The 15,510-nt window shown below is 61.5% G+C and overlaps 1 protein-coding gene across 3 annotated transcripts in view; it reads left to right on the top strand.

Annotated features, from left to right (window-relative positions):
• LGR6 (leucine rich repeat containing G protein-coupled receptor 6) overlaps positions 1 to 15,510 on the top strand; it is a gene marked incomplete at its 3' end in the record, with an annotated part of 94,798 nt that overhangs the window by 55,444 nt on the left and 23,844 nt on the right. For all 3 annotated transcript variants that reach the window (XM_079935877.1, XM_079935876.1, XM_079935875.1), the window contains exons 5-6: positions 3,584 to 3,799; positions 8,211 to 8,282. In XM_079935877.1, coding sequence (XP_079792003.1) covers positions 3,584 to 3,799; positions 8,211 to 8,282 — 288 coding nt within the window. The remainder of the gene's footprint in view (positions 1 to 3,583; positions 3,800 to 8,210; positions 8,283 to 15,510) is intronic.

Here is a 15,510-nt window from a genome sequence, read left to right as displayed (position 1 = left end):
CACGCTCAGAGCCCCTCATGGCATTGCTGCCAGGATGCGGATCACACGCCTGGTACCGACCTGGCCTAGGACGAGGGCTCGTAAGTGGGAGCGATGACGCTGCGGGGTCACGATTGTCCCTGGAGGGGGAGCACCCCTGCCTCGGGGACCCAGGCTCCCTGGAAAGGCAGCGGCCGAGAGCCAGGCTGCAGCCCTGCGCGAGCCCCCGTGTCCCACGGGGAGGGGGGCTTATGGATTTGACCTCCTAAGGGAGGATGAAGCCGTGCCCGCTTCGCACCCACACTGGCCCTGTGTCCCCTGCCTGAGGCCCTCATTCATGAGCCCCGCCCGCCACTGTCCGGGCCTAAATCCTACCTTCCTTAAGGCCGGTTGTGCAGCTGCGGTCTATGTGGTCTAAGTGGGACTCAGGGCTCAGCTTCCTGCCCACGGTCTCTGGGAAAGCTGGGACCAAGGTGCTGCCCCACTGGGGGTCTCCCCAGGCCCATGAAGAGCCTCCGGGCATCTGCTGGGGTCTCTGTGGACGGGAGCGAGGTGAGGGTGAGAGCCTCACCACGGTGGAACGGGTGTCAGAGCAAGACCACGCCCGGTAGGAAGGTCTGTCCGGGTCCCCTCGGCCAACCCCAGGCTGGGGAGTCGCTCCCCTGTTTATTTGAGGACACTGCTGTCTGTGAACGGTGTGTCGTGGAGGGTGTGGGAGATGACGTACCCAGGAGCAGGTGCTGGAGCCCGGGGCCTGGAGTGATGGGTGACTGAACCGCAGAGCAAGGCCCCAGGGCCAGCCGAGCACTGACCACAGGACGAAACGTCTGGCTCCCCTTTCAGGCTCCCTCTCCCGTCCAGCTGTCCCTGCTGCCGACCAGAGCGTCAGAAGCTCTGGAAGGCCTGGCTCGGTGCTTGGGAGACATTAATGTGCTTATGACCCAACCGATGACCTGGGAGTCAGGTTGGAATTCAGGTTCTGACGCAGAAAGTCTGGGACGGGGCCTCAGACTCTGCCTTTCCGACCAGCTCCTCGGTGGTGCTGAGCTTAGGGTCTGTGGACCACACTGCCAGAGGACGATCTGCTGCACCACTGATGCCCGGGGCCAGGGGCGGGCGCTGCGGGGGGGGGGGCGATGACGGAGCCGGTGTGGCCAAGCCTGCTCGATGGGGTGGAGAGGCGGTGTGTGGGTGCGGGGTGCGGGAGACGGTGAATGGGGCAGAGGGAGGAGCTCCAGGTTGGTACAGGGATCGGCGAGGCGTGTGGACGCGGGAGCGTGCTGGCGGTACGGCATGACGGTTAGAGGTGTGTTATCTGCAGCTGGATTGCCTGAGCCTGAATCCCAGCTTCACCGCTTCCTAGACATGTGACCTGGCGCAAGTAACTTAACCCCTCTGTGCCTCACTGTTCTCATTTGCAAAATGTGAACCTCACAGGCTGTGAAATTAAATGACTTGATACATACAGTGCCCCGGAACATAGCAAGTGCACGCTTGGTGAACGGGGCCTCCGACTGTATGAGGATGACGCCTCAGGCGCCGCCTCCGACGGTCTGTGGTGGCGCGCTGGGCAGGGGCGTGAGGTGAAGGGGCGTCCCGTGCGGGGCACTTTGCTGGGCATGCTGAAGGCTCCTAGAACTGCCGGGGGCGGTCCCCGTGCCAGGGGGCTTGCCAGGCCGGCACCGTGACATCCCCGGTCAGGGCAGCAGGGGCTCCTTCAGGAGAGGACCCTTTGGGGTCTGGACCCTGCAGTGGTCCTTTCACCCCTCGAGCTCCCACGGACGTGCCTGTCCTTCTCTGGGCGAGGTGCTTGTGCAGAGCACCTGTCTTTTCGCCCATCTGCCCGCCTCCAGGCTGGCCCCTCCTCAACACCAGAAACCTGGCCACGTCCTTCTTTGTTTACGACCCTCCCTGGCTCCCCGTTTCCCTGACACAACACAGAATCGCTGGCAGGGCCCTCAAGCTCCAGCCCTGCCTGCCTCGCCGGCTGCACCTGCCCTGCTCCCTCCGGCTTCCCCTTGCCCTTCCTGAAGCCCCGCCTGGGCCTGGCTGCTTGGGTCCCCTGCAAGATGCTCTCTTTCCCACACACCGCCCTCCTCCACTGGCTGATTCCTCCTCTTCGGCCAGGTCTCCACGTAACATCACCTCCACCTGGAGGCCACTCCCAACGCCTCCCCAGCCATCACACTGCGCTGGAACGTCTTCCGACCTTCCCACTGAGCTGTGAAGGGCGGGGACACCGTCCTCTTCGTCCTCTTCGTAGCCGATGCTTATCCAGCACTTTGCAAACTGTCTGTACATAGAGACATCTAGGGCACTCTTTAGAAAGAGATTCCAGGCCCCACCCTGGCCTTCCGAGCCAGGCCATCCTGGGAAGGCTCCTGGAGCCTGTTCCCACCTGTGGTCCCCAGGTCACCAGCACAGTCAGACCATCGAGGGTCTGACGACAGTGACCGAGTGACAGGCACTCACCGAAGGGTCTGTGGCCGTCAGGTCAGGTCTGATGTGGGTGGAGATCTTTCCTAGTTGCAGCTTTCGGGGCCTGTCCTGGTCGGTTTGCTCTCCCATCCAAGGCTCCTGTGTCTGCCTGTTCACCCACAGCTCCCCTGCTGGTGAGCCTGGGGGTTTCTCCCAGGGCTGGGAGGGACACTGGTGAAACGGCTCAGGGAACAGACAGAAGCACTGCCGGCTGTCGACACGTGGGCTCGTGCTGCTGGGACGGAAGAAAGGCACCTCCGCCACCGCCCAGTCTTCCTTAGGGTCAGCGTGACGGGGCCTTCGGGCCTGTGTGGTTGAGGGCTGGCGTTTCCGTGACGTAGGTGCCATCTGCCCGCACGGAGGACCAGGCCTCAGTGCAAAGCCCCTCAAGACAACAAAGTCCAGGGGCAGATCCACGGCCACAGGCCAGCTTGTCTCGTCCCTGTGGGACCAGCTGCATGGGGTGATGGGGCTTCAGCCCGAGCCCTGGACCAGGAGGCGCATTGGTCAGGGACATCGTGGCTGGGGCACGGCTGTGAAAAGCTGGCGCGGGCTGTCTCCTTGTCCTGCTGGCCGCCAAGAGTGTCGAGACCTCACACCAGAAGTCCTCTGCCACCGTGGACCCTCTGGCTGTGGACAGACTGGACCGTCCACCACCCGTCTGCCTGTTCTGACATCCAGGAGCCTCCCGTAGGCCATCAGCCAAGAAGGGAGCCCCGTCCAACACCCGGGCCCCTGAGCCGGGGAGCAGGGTCTCCAGGGCCGAGCAGTAGGGAGCGGCCTGTGGTTTTGAGGAAGCGTTTCCTTTGGCCACGTCCAGGGAGGAGCTGTCCCCGTGTCCGTGGTGGGAACATCTCTGTTATCCGGCCTCAGAGTGGACGGGGCTGGGGAGAACAGCGTCCCCAGAGCAGGGAGCCGCAGCACAGATGAGGAACTTGAGCGTGGCAGGGGGAACGCTGTTGTCCACAACTGGGCTGTGGGTCCAGTCTTGCGTCACCGACGGGAATGCAGGGCGGAAAGGGCCAAGAGCTGCGGCTTGGAGCCGAGGTGAACCCCGGGGTCCCTTATTCCCAGGCACCTCGGAGGCTGCACTGGCCCAGCACTGACCCTCCCCTCTCTCCACCAGGCGCCTCGATGCCAACCTCATCTCCCTGGTCCCGGACAGGAGCTTCGAGGGGCTGTCCTCCCTCCGCCACCTGTGGCTGGACGACAACGCGCTCACCGAGATCCCCGTCAGGGCCCTCGGCAATCTCCGCGCCCTGCAGGCCGTGACCCTGGCCCTGAACCGAATAGGCCACATCCCCGACTACGCCTTCCGGAACCTGTCCAGCCTCGTGGTGCTGTGAGTGCTGCCCCTCCCCCCACCCGCACGGCTTCGCTCTTGGCTGTGTCCCTGAGGTTTCCGAACCTTCTGGTCTGCGTTTCCCCTCCTGACGTGAGGATGACCATCTCCTGTTGACCCTGTGGGGCCATTGTGAGGCCAGGCGACAGAAGAAGTGCTCTGAGAGGCTGGAAGAGAGGAATTAAGCCGCGATTCCCTCTGCTATTATGTGCAAATATTGTAACTATACCGCACTAATGGGAATGCATGCCCAGAATCTCCTGAATGATTTCCACCATGTTTGACAGTCGGGCAATGGGTGGATGCAGTCTTGTGCTTTGGCACAGGGGTGGGATAAGCTCACCTCATCCCCAGGCCTGGAGAAGGAGAGAGAAGCCAGCGCTGTAATTAGACAGCAGAGCCCCGACGGGTAATTCCCTGGGAGGTAGCATCTCTGGCAGGAACTGGAGCCCGGGGTTAACTCTGTCCTCCCCCCACCATCCCCCCGGGGAACTTTGGAGTGCAAAGTTCACAGGGTAATTGCCAAGGGCTTGGAGGTCACGTGTAATTGCTTTGGGTCACATCCTAATTGCCGTGGGGACGTAAGGCCTCCCCTGCTCTTGGAAATCTGGTATGATTTTCCAAACCAGGGAGCGGACGAGGCATGAGTTTGTCTACTTCTCTGTCCTGGGAGACTGGAGAAGCGGGACCAGCATCTTCCTGAACCACATCCGCTGTCAGCACGGCCACACGGTCCTCCTTGTGGGCGCCAGTGAGGGGTACTGACTGCGGCGGAACAGAACGGGGCGGCTGATTGCAGCTTTGGTGATGCCCCGTGACATCGTGATGGTCCCTGGGAATAAACGGCGTCAGGTCTCTGAGAGACAAGACTACTGGAAAAACGCGGGCCTCACGATGGGCCCCTGACGAGCGAGCAGCGGGGGGTGTACGGAGCCCCGTGGGGGCCCTGCAGAGTGCAGGGGTGGAGAGCCGGCCGCTGCCTCAGAGGCTGGCGGGCCAGTCCCAGTAGCAGGGTGCTGGTGGGAAGGACAGCAGCGCTGAGTCCTTAACTCAGGCCGAGGGGACCGGACGCTGAGTCAGGCTCGTCTCGGGGCTCAGGGCGGCCAAAGCAGCTGGAGGAGGGAAGTGGGGGCCTGCTGGGCCGGAAAGTTGGCTTAGAGTAGGCAGGTGAAGAGCAAGGGCTCCAAGCAGGTGTCAGCAAAGACCCGGGGGCGTCGGGCTGCTGGCTGAGGCGAGCGTGCCAGTGAGGCCGGAGAGAAGGCCGGGCAGGTGCGTCTGCGGGCGCAGAGTCAGAGCAGGAGTCCGGCTGTGGCCTGCATGGGGCAGGGGAGGCTGGAGGCGAGAAGGGGGTTGGGAGTCTGGTTTGAAGAACGGGCGGGAACAGGGGAGACTGGATCTAGGAGGCAAAGTCCAGCTTAGGGAGGAATCAGGCGTGGCCCTGAGGGACGTTGCGAAGGAAGAATCCATCCGACTTGAGGTTTTCACAGGGTGGGAGGCCAAGATCGGGGGCGCGAGTGGGGGAGTTCGGCTACCGCGGATCCAGGAGGGGCCGGGGGTCCCACAGGGCACAGGAGGGGAGGGGCCCAGGGGCCCACGATGCTGAGAGAGGAGAAGGCCCAGAAACATTGCCCCTGCCCTTCAGGTCCTCTGGCCCTGGGACGGGGGACATAGGCTGCCATGGCCGGTGACCTTGCAGGGCAGAGTGGGCTGGAGAAAGCCGTCCAGGACCTAGGGCTGAGCTGCAGGAAAGCGCAGGGGCAGAGTCAAGAAGGTGGGTGGACGGGGGTGTGGCCGGAGGCGTGAGGCAACCAGCGGGTGGAGAGGGCCTTCGTTTCATCTCGAACTCTGGGCCTTGGTCAGGCTGCTCTGCGCGGCCCTGCGGGGACCGAGGGGCGCTGAACTGGACAGCAGTGCTGTCCTGTGTGGGGTCTCATCTCTTCCTCTGGACCATAAGCCCCAACAGGCTGGCCTGCAGAAGGCGCTCGGGACGCCTGGGGTGACCCAGTCGTCGTCTGTAGGCCTGGGCTGCACGGTCAGAAGCTGAGACGCTGTGGACCAGAGGCGCTGGCGGGGCTGGGGGATGGGGTGGGGACGGAGATGAGCTTCAGCGGAAGGTGCGGGAAAGGGGAGTTTGGTGACAGCGAAGGAAGCATGCGGGGGAGGGGCTCGTTCCCAGAGGCCGGGGCTGTGTTCTCTCTTCAAACCCAAGCCCCTGTGGTGGGTCTGTCTGCCTCCTGGGCATGGAGCAGGTGGGGAAGGACCCCCTTCTCTCAGGACCCCCGGCCCTGCGCACCATGTAGGATGGGGTCTGCCTGTTGCCATCTGAACGTCTTGGAGGCCAGTCTGATTTCTTCCCCATGTACGTGATTTCCTTTTCCTTCCTGAAGATGTCTTCTAATCCTTGAACTTTAATAGCTTCACTAGAATATGACACAGTGTGGAATTTTCTGCCTCCAGTTTTCCTGAAACAATGTATGCTTTGACCTGCGGGATTTCATTCTTCATTGTAGAGAGTTTTCTTTTGTGTTGCGTTTTGAATACGGCTTTGTCTCACGTCTGGATCCTGGCCCTCAGAGACATCAATAGCCCAGTGTTAACTCACATCGATTAGTTTCCAGCTGTTTTAGCCTTTCGCTCTCATGCAGCCAAGCTCACCATTTTAGCTCAGGCTTTTTCTCTGACACCCATTCCACTGCCAGCAGCGTCTATACTGTTCCTTGTCTCAAACTTATTGAGTAGCTTTTCATTATTATTATTATTTTATTTATTTATTTTTGGCCGTGTTGGGTTTTTGTTGCTGGGCGCGGGCTTTTTCTAGTTGCGGCGAGCGGGAGCTACTCTTTGTTGCTGTGCGTGGGCTTCTAATTGCGGCGGCTTCTCTTGTTGCGGAGCACGGGCTCTAGGCGCGTGGGCTTCAGTAGTTGTGGCACGTGGGCTCAGTAGTTGTGGTGCACGGGCTCGGTAGTTTTGGCTCGTGGGCTCTAGAGCACAGAATCAGTAGATGTGGCACGTGGGCTTCATTGCTCCACGGCATGTGGGATCTTCCTGGACCAGGGATCTGGGAACCAGTTGGGATCCGGTCGCTGAGCCCACCTGTGGCCCCTGCATTGGCAGGCGGATTCTTGACCACTGCGCCAGCAGGGAAGCCCTACTGACTGGTTTTTTACTGATGTATTTTTGGTCCTCAATTCATTTCCTTTCTCTACAATGTCATTTTTGCTTTCACTTAGAAACGCTGTGTTTGAAATGTTTTGCTGGGTGGTTTTGCAGCAGAAGGCAGCTCTGATAATGTCTTGCTGCTCGTGCATCCGTTACGTTTTCTTCTAGGCTTGGGACTTCACCGGGCCCCGGCATCTCTCTTCTGCTCTTCCTGTTGTATGTTTGCACAATTGCCATGTGATTTCACTTTCTGGCTTCTGCTGGGACAGCTGCATCACCTCGGCCCCCTCGGCTCTGCCCCAAGGCTGTAGTTTGTGGGCCGGAGCGGTGGGTAAATGAGGGCCCACCCGCCTGTGGGTGCCCAGGTGCGCCGGTGCAGGTAGGGTGGTCCCTCAGCAGGGTCAGGTTGTGGTAAATGCAGGAGTTCGCTCCCTCCACGCGGGAATTCCCTTGGGCTTCAGGTCATTTCCTCAATGCATGAGGAGCCCGGAGCCTTCATTTTACTTTCCCTTCCCCTCTTCCCTGGGAAGCCAGCAGTGGGGAGGGAAAAGGACATCCACAGCCGCCTCTCTTCAGATTTGGGGGCTGCAGGGAGAATCCTCAGGATCCTGAACTCACCAGTTCAGTTTCTGATGAGGACGCTTCCTTGGCCACGGTCTTTGCTGTTTATTTACGTTATGTCTCTGCCCTTGCTCTGCTGCTGCTGGTAGTATTTGGGGTGGGGCAGGGGGCCTGTCTCTGCTGTTTTTGCTCATCTCACTAGGAATTGGGAGAAGAATATTCTGTCACCCGTCTCCATCTCCGAGCTGGCCCACAGCTCACTCCGGCTGTAACGGAAAGCTCCCCTTTAGTGACACGCTGTCTGCAGTGGTTTGCTGCCGGCTCCCCCAGTTGTGTCTGGCCCCTGACCCAGGCGGCTGTGGGTCCCGTAGAGGAAGCCCCAACTGGGGCCCCAACATCGGGCCTCTCCCCTCAAGCCTGGTGGGAGCCTGGTGGGAGCCTGCTTCACCTCGGCCTGTGGAATGCCTCCGGTTTTCTCCTTCGATCGGAAGTCTGAACGGCGTAGCCCCTGGCCACTCCAGCCTTGGAGACTGTGGCTTCCGAAGTCCATCTTGGCCCGTCGGTTTGTCCCTGGAGACAAAGGCTGACCCTCTGGGGTCACTGTCCATGCCTCCCCCACAAGCGCTTCTGCTTCCCCGCCCCAGCCCGATGCGGCGCGCACCTGTCCTGACCCGCCTCTCCTCCCACACAGGCATCTCCATAACAACCACATCGAGCATCTGGGGACCCACAGCTTCGAGGGGCTGCACAACCTGGAGACTCTGTGAGTGCCGGGGTGGGGGGGGTCTCTCCTGCTGGGGACGGCAGTCCTGGCATGGGGTGGCGGAGGGGAAGCGGCAGGACTGGGGTGCCGGGGCGTGGCCTTTCTCTGGAGTGTCGCTCGCAGTGGGTTCCGCCCTCCTTCAGGGCGTGGGCTGTGCCCCCTGGGAGTTCAGGGTGGCCCTGCCCGCAGAGAGACCAAGGCAATGAGATCTTAGACAGAGATGGAACTGCGGGGAGAGTGAGGATACTAAGCCTGGAAGTGGAGGGCTCGGGGTGGGGCGGGGCTGGCTTGGCAGCAGTGACCCCCAGCCCCCCCCACCGTGGGAGAGCGGCTGCTGACGCGGGGGGGGGGGGGGAGGGTCTCCGGCTGCTCTAACTCGCGGAAAGCCTGGCAGGAGGCGCCCGTTCAGTGCCCAAGCTGTGGACTCTGGAAAAGCCACATTATTTACCCACCATCATCCTGGAATTCAGCTGCGGTCAGAAGGCACCCAAGCCCTCAGCACCTCCTCTGCGGTCCCGCGGCCCCCGCAGAGCGGGCGGGATGCACCCCCCTGGAGCCAACAGCCGGCCCACGGGAGGGGAGGGGCCGCACCTTAGCGCCGGCTGCAGGCCTGGGAGGGCATGGGGCAGAGCAGGACCCCAGGCCAGCAAGGGTGAGCCCCCAACGCACGGTGCTGGCCTCTCGCCTCCCCCCAGCACACGAAGTGGCATTCCTGAGGGGAGGGGTTTGCAAGCATCTGAAGCGGCAGAGGAGAAAATGTGGGAGACAAGCTGTGACCTGAGAAGGGGGGCTGGGCTGGGGCCTCTGCGCCGGGGGCCGGGCTGTCTGCCTTTGTGGCCACAGAGGGAAGCGGACAGGAGGTGGGGACCACAGCTCCGGGCTGTCCTGGGCTCCCTGGATGGGGCACAGATCTTTCAGCCTCTCCACCTTCAACCCGATGCCCGGTGGGCTGGGGGGCCCAGCCTGGGGTCAGGAAAGCTGGGCATCTCCTTGCCACTGCACGTGGCTTGGGCTGCGTGCCCCCTCGCCCCCCGCCAGCTGTCACGGGCAGCCAGACAGTTAAACGGGACAGTCTAGGCGGCTCGGTCACATGCTGGGAAATGGATCTCTGGGGAGCTGGCGGGGCCGCCCGGAGTTACCCTCCGTGGGGACAGAGCACACCTGGGGGGTTAACCGAGAAAACCCACCGAACCCCCAGCCAGTGCCCAGTCTCTGTGCCACATGTGACCTGTGCAAGCCTGCCGTGTGCTGGGTGCCTGGGGCCCCGGATGTGGGGGTGGCCAGCACCCCCTCGAGGCCTGGGCTGCAGCCGCCCTCCCTGGGGGATACGGAGCGCTGGGGCAGGTTTGGAGCTGCCTGGCGCCCAGAGAGCAGCAGGGAGGCCAGTGCAGCTGCCCGGGGCCGGGTGGGGCTGTTAGCTCTGTCGGGAAGTCGGCTGGGGAGGGGGCACACGCTGGGTGTGGGTTGGCACCTCGACTAGCGCTGTTTCTTCACGGTCGGGGCGCGCTGCTTGATTTTTCCTCAGGGAGCCCTGGGTGGCAGCGCAGGGCGTTGGGCTCGGCTGGCACTGGCTGAGCTTCAGAGCCGGAGCCGCTGGCGCCCACTCACCTTTCCTCCGCGGCAGTGCTTGGCTCACTGCACAAAGCCCAGGGCCTGCATCCACTTCACAGCCGGGAAGGCCAAGGCTGAGAGACCTGCACCGCGGGGTGGGGTGGGGGTGGGGGACAAAGCCTGCAGCCCGGCCTCAGCCACCTGGGGGCAGTAACACCCAGTCTCCCCGCCACGGGACCCAATGTGCAATTCCCCACCCTCGGTGACGCTGGATTAAAGGAGAGCCCTGTGCAGAGCTCTCCCGGAGACGGCACCCCATGGGGACCAGCCGCGCCCCACCCCCTCCTCCTCCGGGGCCTTGATCTCAGCACCCTCCCGCCCCACCCCTGAGGGCTGAGTTCTTCTTCCAACTTTGGATCTCCCAGTGAAAAGGGGGAGAGTGCATTCTTATCCTCGATCGCCCAGAGCTCACTGGGGGGGCCGGAGGGGCAGCCACATGCAGAGGGGGGAGTGGCTGGGAGAACGAAATGGGGGAACGAAAGGGGGAAGGTTAGGTAGCCCAGCCTTGACTTGTTGCATAACTGGCCTGCTCTGCAGCCCCGCGGTTACCCTGGAGCTTTGTGTGCGCGTCTCTCTGGAAGGGCAAGTCTCCCTGGGACGGCATCTCTGCACTTAGACTCTTCTCATCAAACCCTCCTGCCCGAGCTGTGGTTTGGCTCCATCTGTGGCCTGACCCTTCCACCTGGGGAGGAGGGGCCAGGTGCAGGCACACACACACAGGGTCACGCGGGGCCGCAGCATAGCATGGGGACACCCATGGCCACGCGGCTTCTGTTGTGACCTCTGCTCTGAAGGCTAGGCTGCCTGGGTCCCACGCCCGGTTCTACACGTGCCAGCACGTGCCAGCTGGGTCAACCACAGCCGGAGGCTTCACCCCCTCACCTGCAGGAGGAGTAACTGAGGTGAACATGCATCTGCGTCGCTCTTTTACTCCCAAACAGCCCACACACCCAGGTGATCAGGACAGGGGCGGGGCCGGGGCTCGGGCTGCTGTCCCGCCCTCCCGCTGAGCAGAGCAAAGCACGCAGGCTCCCGGCGGTGGGTGGGTGCAGGCCTCCCGCTGGGAGAGGCTTGTGGGAACTCGGCTGCCGTCCCCCCCCACCCCCCACCGCGCTGCCCTCACCAGTTCAGACCCTGCAGGAAAGCCCAGCTGGAGGCAGACAGGACAGCCTCTATCCTGTACCCACACCTCCTTTCTGCTCCCACAATGAGGATGCCCAGCCCCTGCGGGAAATTTGGAATCAGAGGTGGGCCAGCGCCCTGCCTGCCAAGTACTGTTTCCTCCACCTTCCAGATCAGACCAAATCCAGAGATTTGGGGTGAGATGCCCAAGTTTCTACAGTTTGTAAGTGATGGTGGAACCCAAGCCTCTGGCCTCCTGATACATGGCTCATTTAGTGCCAGCTCCCGTGAACTCAGACCAGTTACGGGACTTCCCAGGTACCTGGGCTGAGAAATAAGAGAAAGCGTGACCCAGAGCAACCCTGGGAGGTTTCTCCGGGGAGGTCTCAGGGATCCAGCCAGGCGCCCCGGGCCCTGAGGTCAGTGTTTGGAAATCACGCTTGGAGACCACGGGATGCTGTTCAAAACTGTCACGGATGGTCCTGGAAGACCCAGCTACAGTTGCGAATAAAATTGTGCAAAAAGAAAAGAAAAGGCCCAACAAACATAATTACAGCCTGAGCACCGCCCCGTACCAGCCCCCCAGATCTGGGGATTTGGGGTTTGCAATTCAGCTAGAACAGAGGGGCTGGGCTAGGAGGCGTCTGGGGACACAGCGCCTTACCTCCCTCCGGCCTGGGTGATGGCTTCTGGGCCGCCTTATAACCTCATTAAACAAATCAGACTGACCGAGCCCCCGGGCTGGCTGGACCTCCCCGCTTCAGAGGGGAGCCTGGGGCCCCGGCAGGAACAGAAACCTCCAGGCTATAGCTCCCTCGCTAGATCAGGACCAGCATCCAGCAGAGGTCTGGGAGGCCTGCAGGACGGGACGGGGGTCAGAAGATTCTGCCTTATGATCCCAAACTGCACATTCCATGTAACACCTCCTCTGGTGCAGACACCCCAGGGGTCTGCTTCTGCGGAACATTTTTACTTCACCGGCAGCCAAGGCTGCAGCGTGTCCCTCTGTCTCCGCCTCACTGAAACCACCCAGGCCAACAGATTCTGCTCTAAACCGGCTTTGACTGGGCCCCGAAAGCGTCCCGCCACCTCCCAATCCTGGGCGCGACGGTCAGCTTTAGGCCAGGGATGGACAACCAGGCAGCTTTCCACGGAGGTCCTTCCAGGGACTGGACTTGAGTTGGTGGACCTGGATTCAGACCCCGGCTCTGCCACAGGCGTGTGACACGTGCAAGTCACCTGAGCTCTCAGGAGCCTCAGTTTCCACACGTGGGAAATGGGGGCGATATTTTACAGTTCGTGTAGTGAAATTCACAGCCCTGGAGCCCTGTGGGTGCTTAACTTACGCTGGCCTCTCCAGCCTGTCGTCCCATTTAATGATGGACAGACAGCAATGTGCCTTTCCTCCCCCTTAGGTCATTAATGTTCTTTTCCTTCCTCCCTCTCTCCCTCATTCCCTTCTTTTCCACAGCGCCGTGTCAGAAGGCAGCAGGGAGAGTGTTGTCCGCGGGTGTCATCTCACGGTGGCCCGAGCTGTGGTCACCTCCTCTGCAGGGTGGACAGGAATTCCTGGTCAGTCAGGGCACAGCCACTGTATCAGTTTCCTGTGGCTGCCATCACGAGTTACCACAGACTTTGTGGCTTTCAAAAAACAAAACAAAACAGAAATGTATTCTCCCGTAACTCTGGAGGCCGGGAGCCCAGGGTCAAGGTGTGGGAGGGGTTGGTTCCTTCTGAGCGGCTGTGGTGGAACCTGCCTGGTGCCCCTCTTGCCGTCTGGTGGCTGCCGAGGCCCCTGGTGTCCCTGGGCCGGTCAGTGCTTCCTCCAGTCTCTGCCTCTGCTTCACACGGCCTCTCCGAGCATCCTCTTCTTATAAGGACCTTGCCACTGGCTCCACGGCCCACCCCAGTAAACCAGCCATCTTGAGAAGATCCTCAACTTAATTATATCTGCAGAGACCCTTCTTCCAAACGAGGTCACGTTCATAGATTCCCGGGCTCAGGACTCGGACGTGTCTGTTTGGGGCTGCAGGTCGATCCACTCCAGCTGCCCGCTGGCTGGCGCCCAGGGTTTCCTGCCTCTGGCCCGACGTCAGCCCGTCAGGCCCGCGGCCGCTTGAGGCCAACCTTGTAGGAGTTGAGGATCTCTTTCCTCGCCAGTTTTTAATCCTCTTACATTTGTGGGTTTATTAACTGCAAATTAGTGGGGGTTTGTGGCTTATGGAAGAATTTATTATTCCATATAGAACTTTTTTTTCTGGCTTTTCCCGCAGAACCATTAATGACTTCTAACAGGCAGAAAACTGAGCTCCGGATGGGTCTGCTCTGCGTCCTAACCAGGACGGCTGTTATAGTCGTCCCCAACAGGGCAGATCCCCCTGCAACCTCTCTCTGGGCAGTCAAGGTCACTGCGCTTATCACTGCTCCCCGCTGGCTCTGAAGGTCCTGCTCCCCCAGCCTCCGGGCCAGCTGGTGTGCAATGCGGGTGGAGGGCCCGGAACCACGGGGCAGCAGGTTCCCGGGTGGATGCCGTGGAGAGGAAACTAGGAAGTTGAGGTCTGGCCCCCAGGGCCCGTGGGCAGAAGGCACCGGCAGGCATCGAGGGTAGCCACCCTCCTTCTTCTGTTTCTTTAGTTCACCGGTTCCGTGAATATTACTGGGTGTCCAGTATGTGCCAGGCCCCCACTGTGGGCTCCGGGGGAACATTTATGAACAAGAAAGACGTAGCCCTCATCACAGAGACTACGGGGCTCCAGGCCGGGAGTCCCGAGCGCCTCTTAACTTACCACTAATTCCGGCGTGTCTGCCCCCAGCACCCTAACTCCTGACCCCGGTGACCCCAAGGCTCAGCTCCTGTCCCTCTGCATCCTCCGCAGGCCCCACTCTCTTCCGTCCCGTGGATTTGCCGATGCCTCCAGCACGGAGGTTATGGCTTCTGGACCCCAGACTTCCACGTCCACAGGCCTTCCTGCCACGCTCACTTGGGTGCTGACTGACATGCCAGCGGAGTCGCCCATGGAGCCCCCCCACCAGAAGTGTCCCCAGCTCTGCGGAGGCAGCTTTGCTGGACCTTGCGTGACGCAAGTGCTCTCCTGTCACGTCCCGCATCCAAGCTCCGTCTTCAGCTCACTGGGACGGTCTGAGCGCTTGACGCCCGCCCCTGTCCCCAGGCCGCCCGAGTCTGTCCCCAGTTGTTGCCATGGTCTCATCCTCGTCACTCTGCAGTCTGCGTCCCGCGCGACAGCCACCGGGACTTGAAACACAAATCCGATCCTGTTACTCTTCTGTCCAAACGCTCAGTGTCTCCCCGTCCGACTCTGGCCTCGGGTGACGAGTCCCGCTCCCACCGGCCTCGCCCTTGCCGACGCCGGGTATGTCTCGCCTCCCAAGCCCTACCCTGGCTGCCTCCTGTGTCTGGAATGTTCCTTCCACAGTGATCTGCCTCCTGCAAGACTTTGCTCAGATGTCACCTCTCTAGGGAGGTCCTCCTCCACCACCGTTTTGCAACTCCTTCCCGGCATTCTCCTTTTCCTGTTTAGTTTTCTCCACAGTCTGAGTCTTCGTTATTCGTTGATCGACGTCATCCGTGGTCTGTCCCCCGCTCTGTCCACTCTTGTACCCGCAGCGCCTGGCACAGGGAGGACGCCTGGCAGGTATTTGGTGAACAGACGAATGGGCTTGTGGCCCCTGGAAAATCCATTTCCCTGAGCTTCAGCTTCTCCCTCTGAGCTGTGGGAGCGAGGGACCATCTCATCCACAAGGTCCTTCTCAGCTCTGGTCACCCGTACCCAGACCTCTCGCCGAATCAGACAGCCCAGGAGGTAGCCCAGGTGCCCCAAGCTCTCTAACGTGGAGAAATGCCCACGTCCCTCATCCCTGCCTGACGCGAGGTCCCCTTCCCACAAGCCCTGTGGTCCGGACCTCGGGGTCCCGCCTTTAGGCCAGCTGCATTCTGCTGTGACCAGGAGCGCCTCAGAGCCTCCGGTGTCCTGCACGGATGGGCCCAGCATCCAGGTTGTCCAGGTGAGGCGGTGCTGCCCACGGGCACCCACCCACTTCTACAGGACCCGGTCCTGCTCTGAGTATCATATCTTAGAGTGACAGGCTTTTCTGGGCAGGGTGGTGAGAATGTGAAATGTCTACAAACCGCGACCCAAAGAACTTGGGAGGACCGGAGGCGGAGCGTGACTTAGGTTACACATGGGTGGTCGTCCGGCGGATGGGGTGGGGGCCAAGCGGGAAGCGAAGGGGATGCTCTAGCCCAGGATGAGGACGGCAACTTCATTCTCAGGGCAGCCCGACAGCGGCTGCCAGTGCAAGGGGATCGAGGCAGAGGCAGAGCCCTGGCCACCGGGACGCCAGGGATGACCCCGGGCGGGTTGGACTTTCCCTCTCACTTCCCTCCCAGTCCAGGGTTCTCCGATCCCCGGCGCCTCCTGAGGGCAGGCAGCTTGTAGTCTCAGTGTCAGGACCAGCAGCTGCGTTAAAATCAGCC

This window comes from Stenella coeruleoalba, assembly GCF_951394435.1.
Source record: "Stenella coeruleoalba genome assembly, chromosome: 1".
Taxonomy (NCBI): Eukaryota; Metazoa; Chordata; class Mammalia; order Artiodactyla; family Delphinidae; genus Stenella; species Stenella coeruleoalba.
The sequence above is the reverse complement of the archived record's forward strand: the minus strand, read 5'-3'. Positions and strand labels throughout refer to the sequence as shown.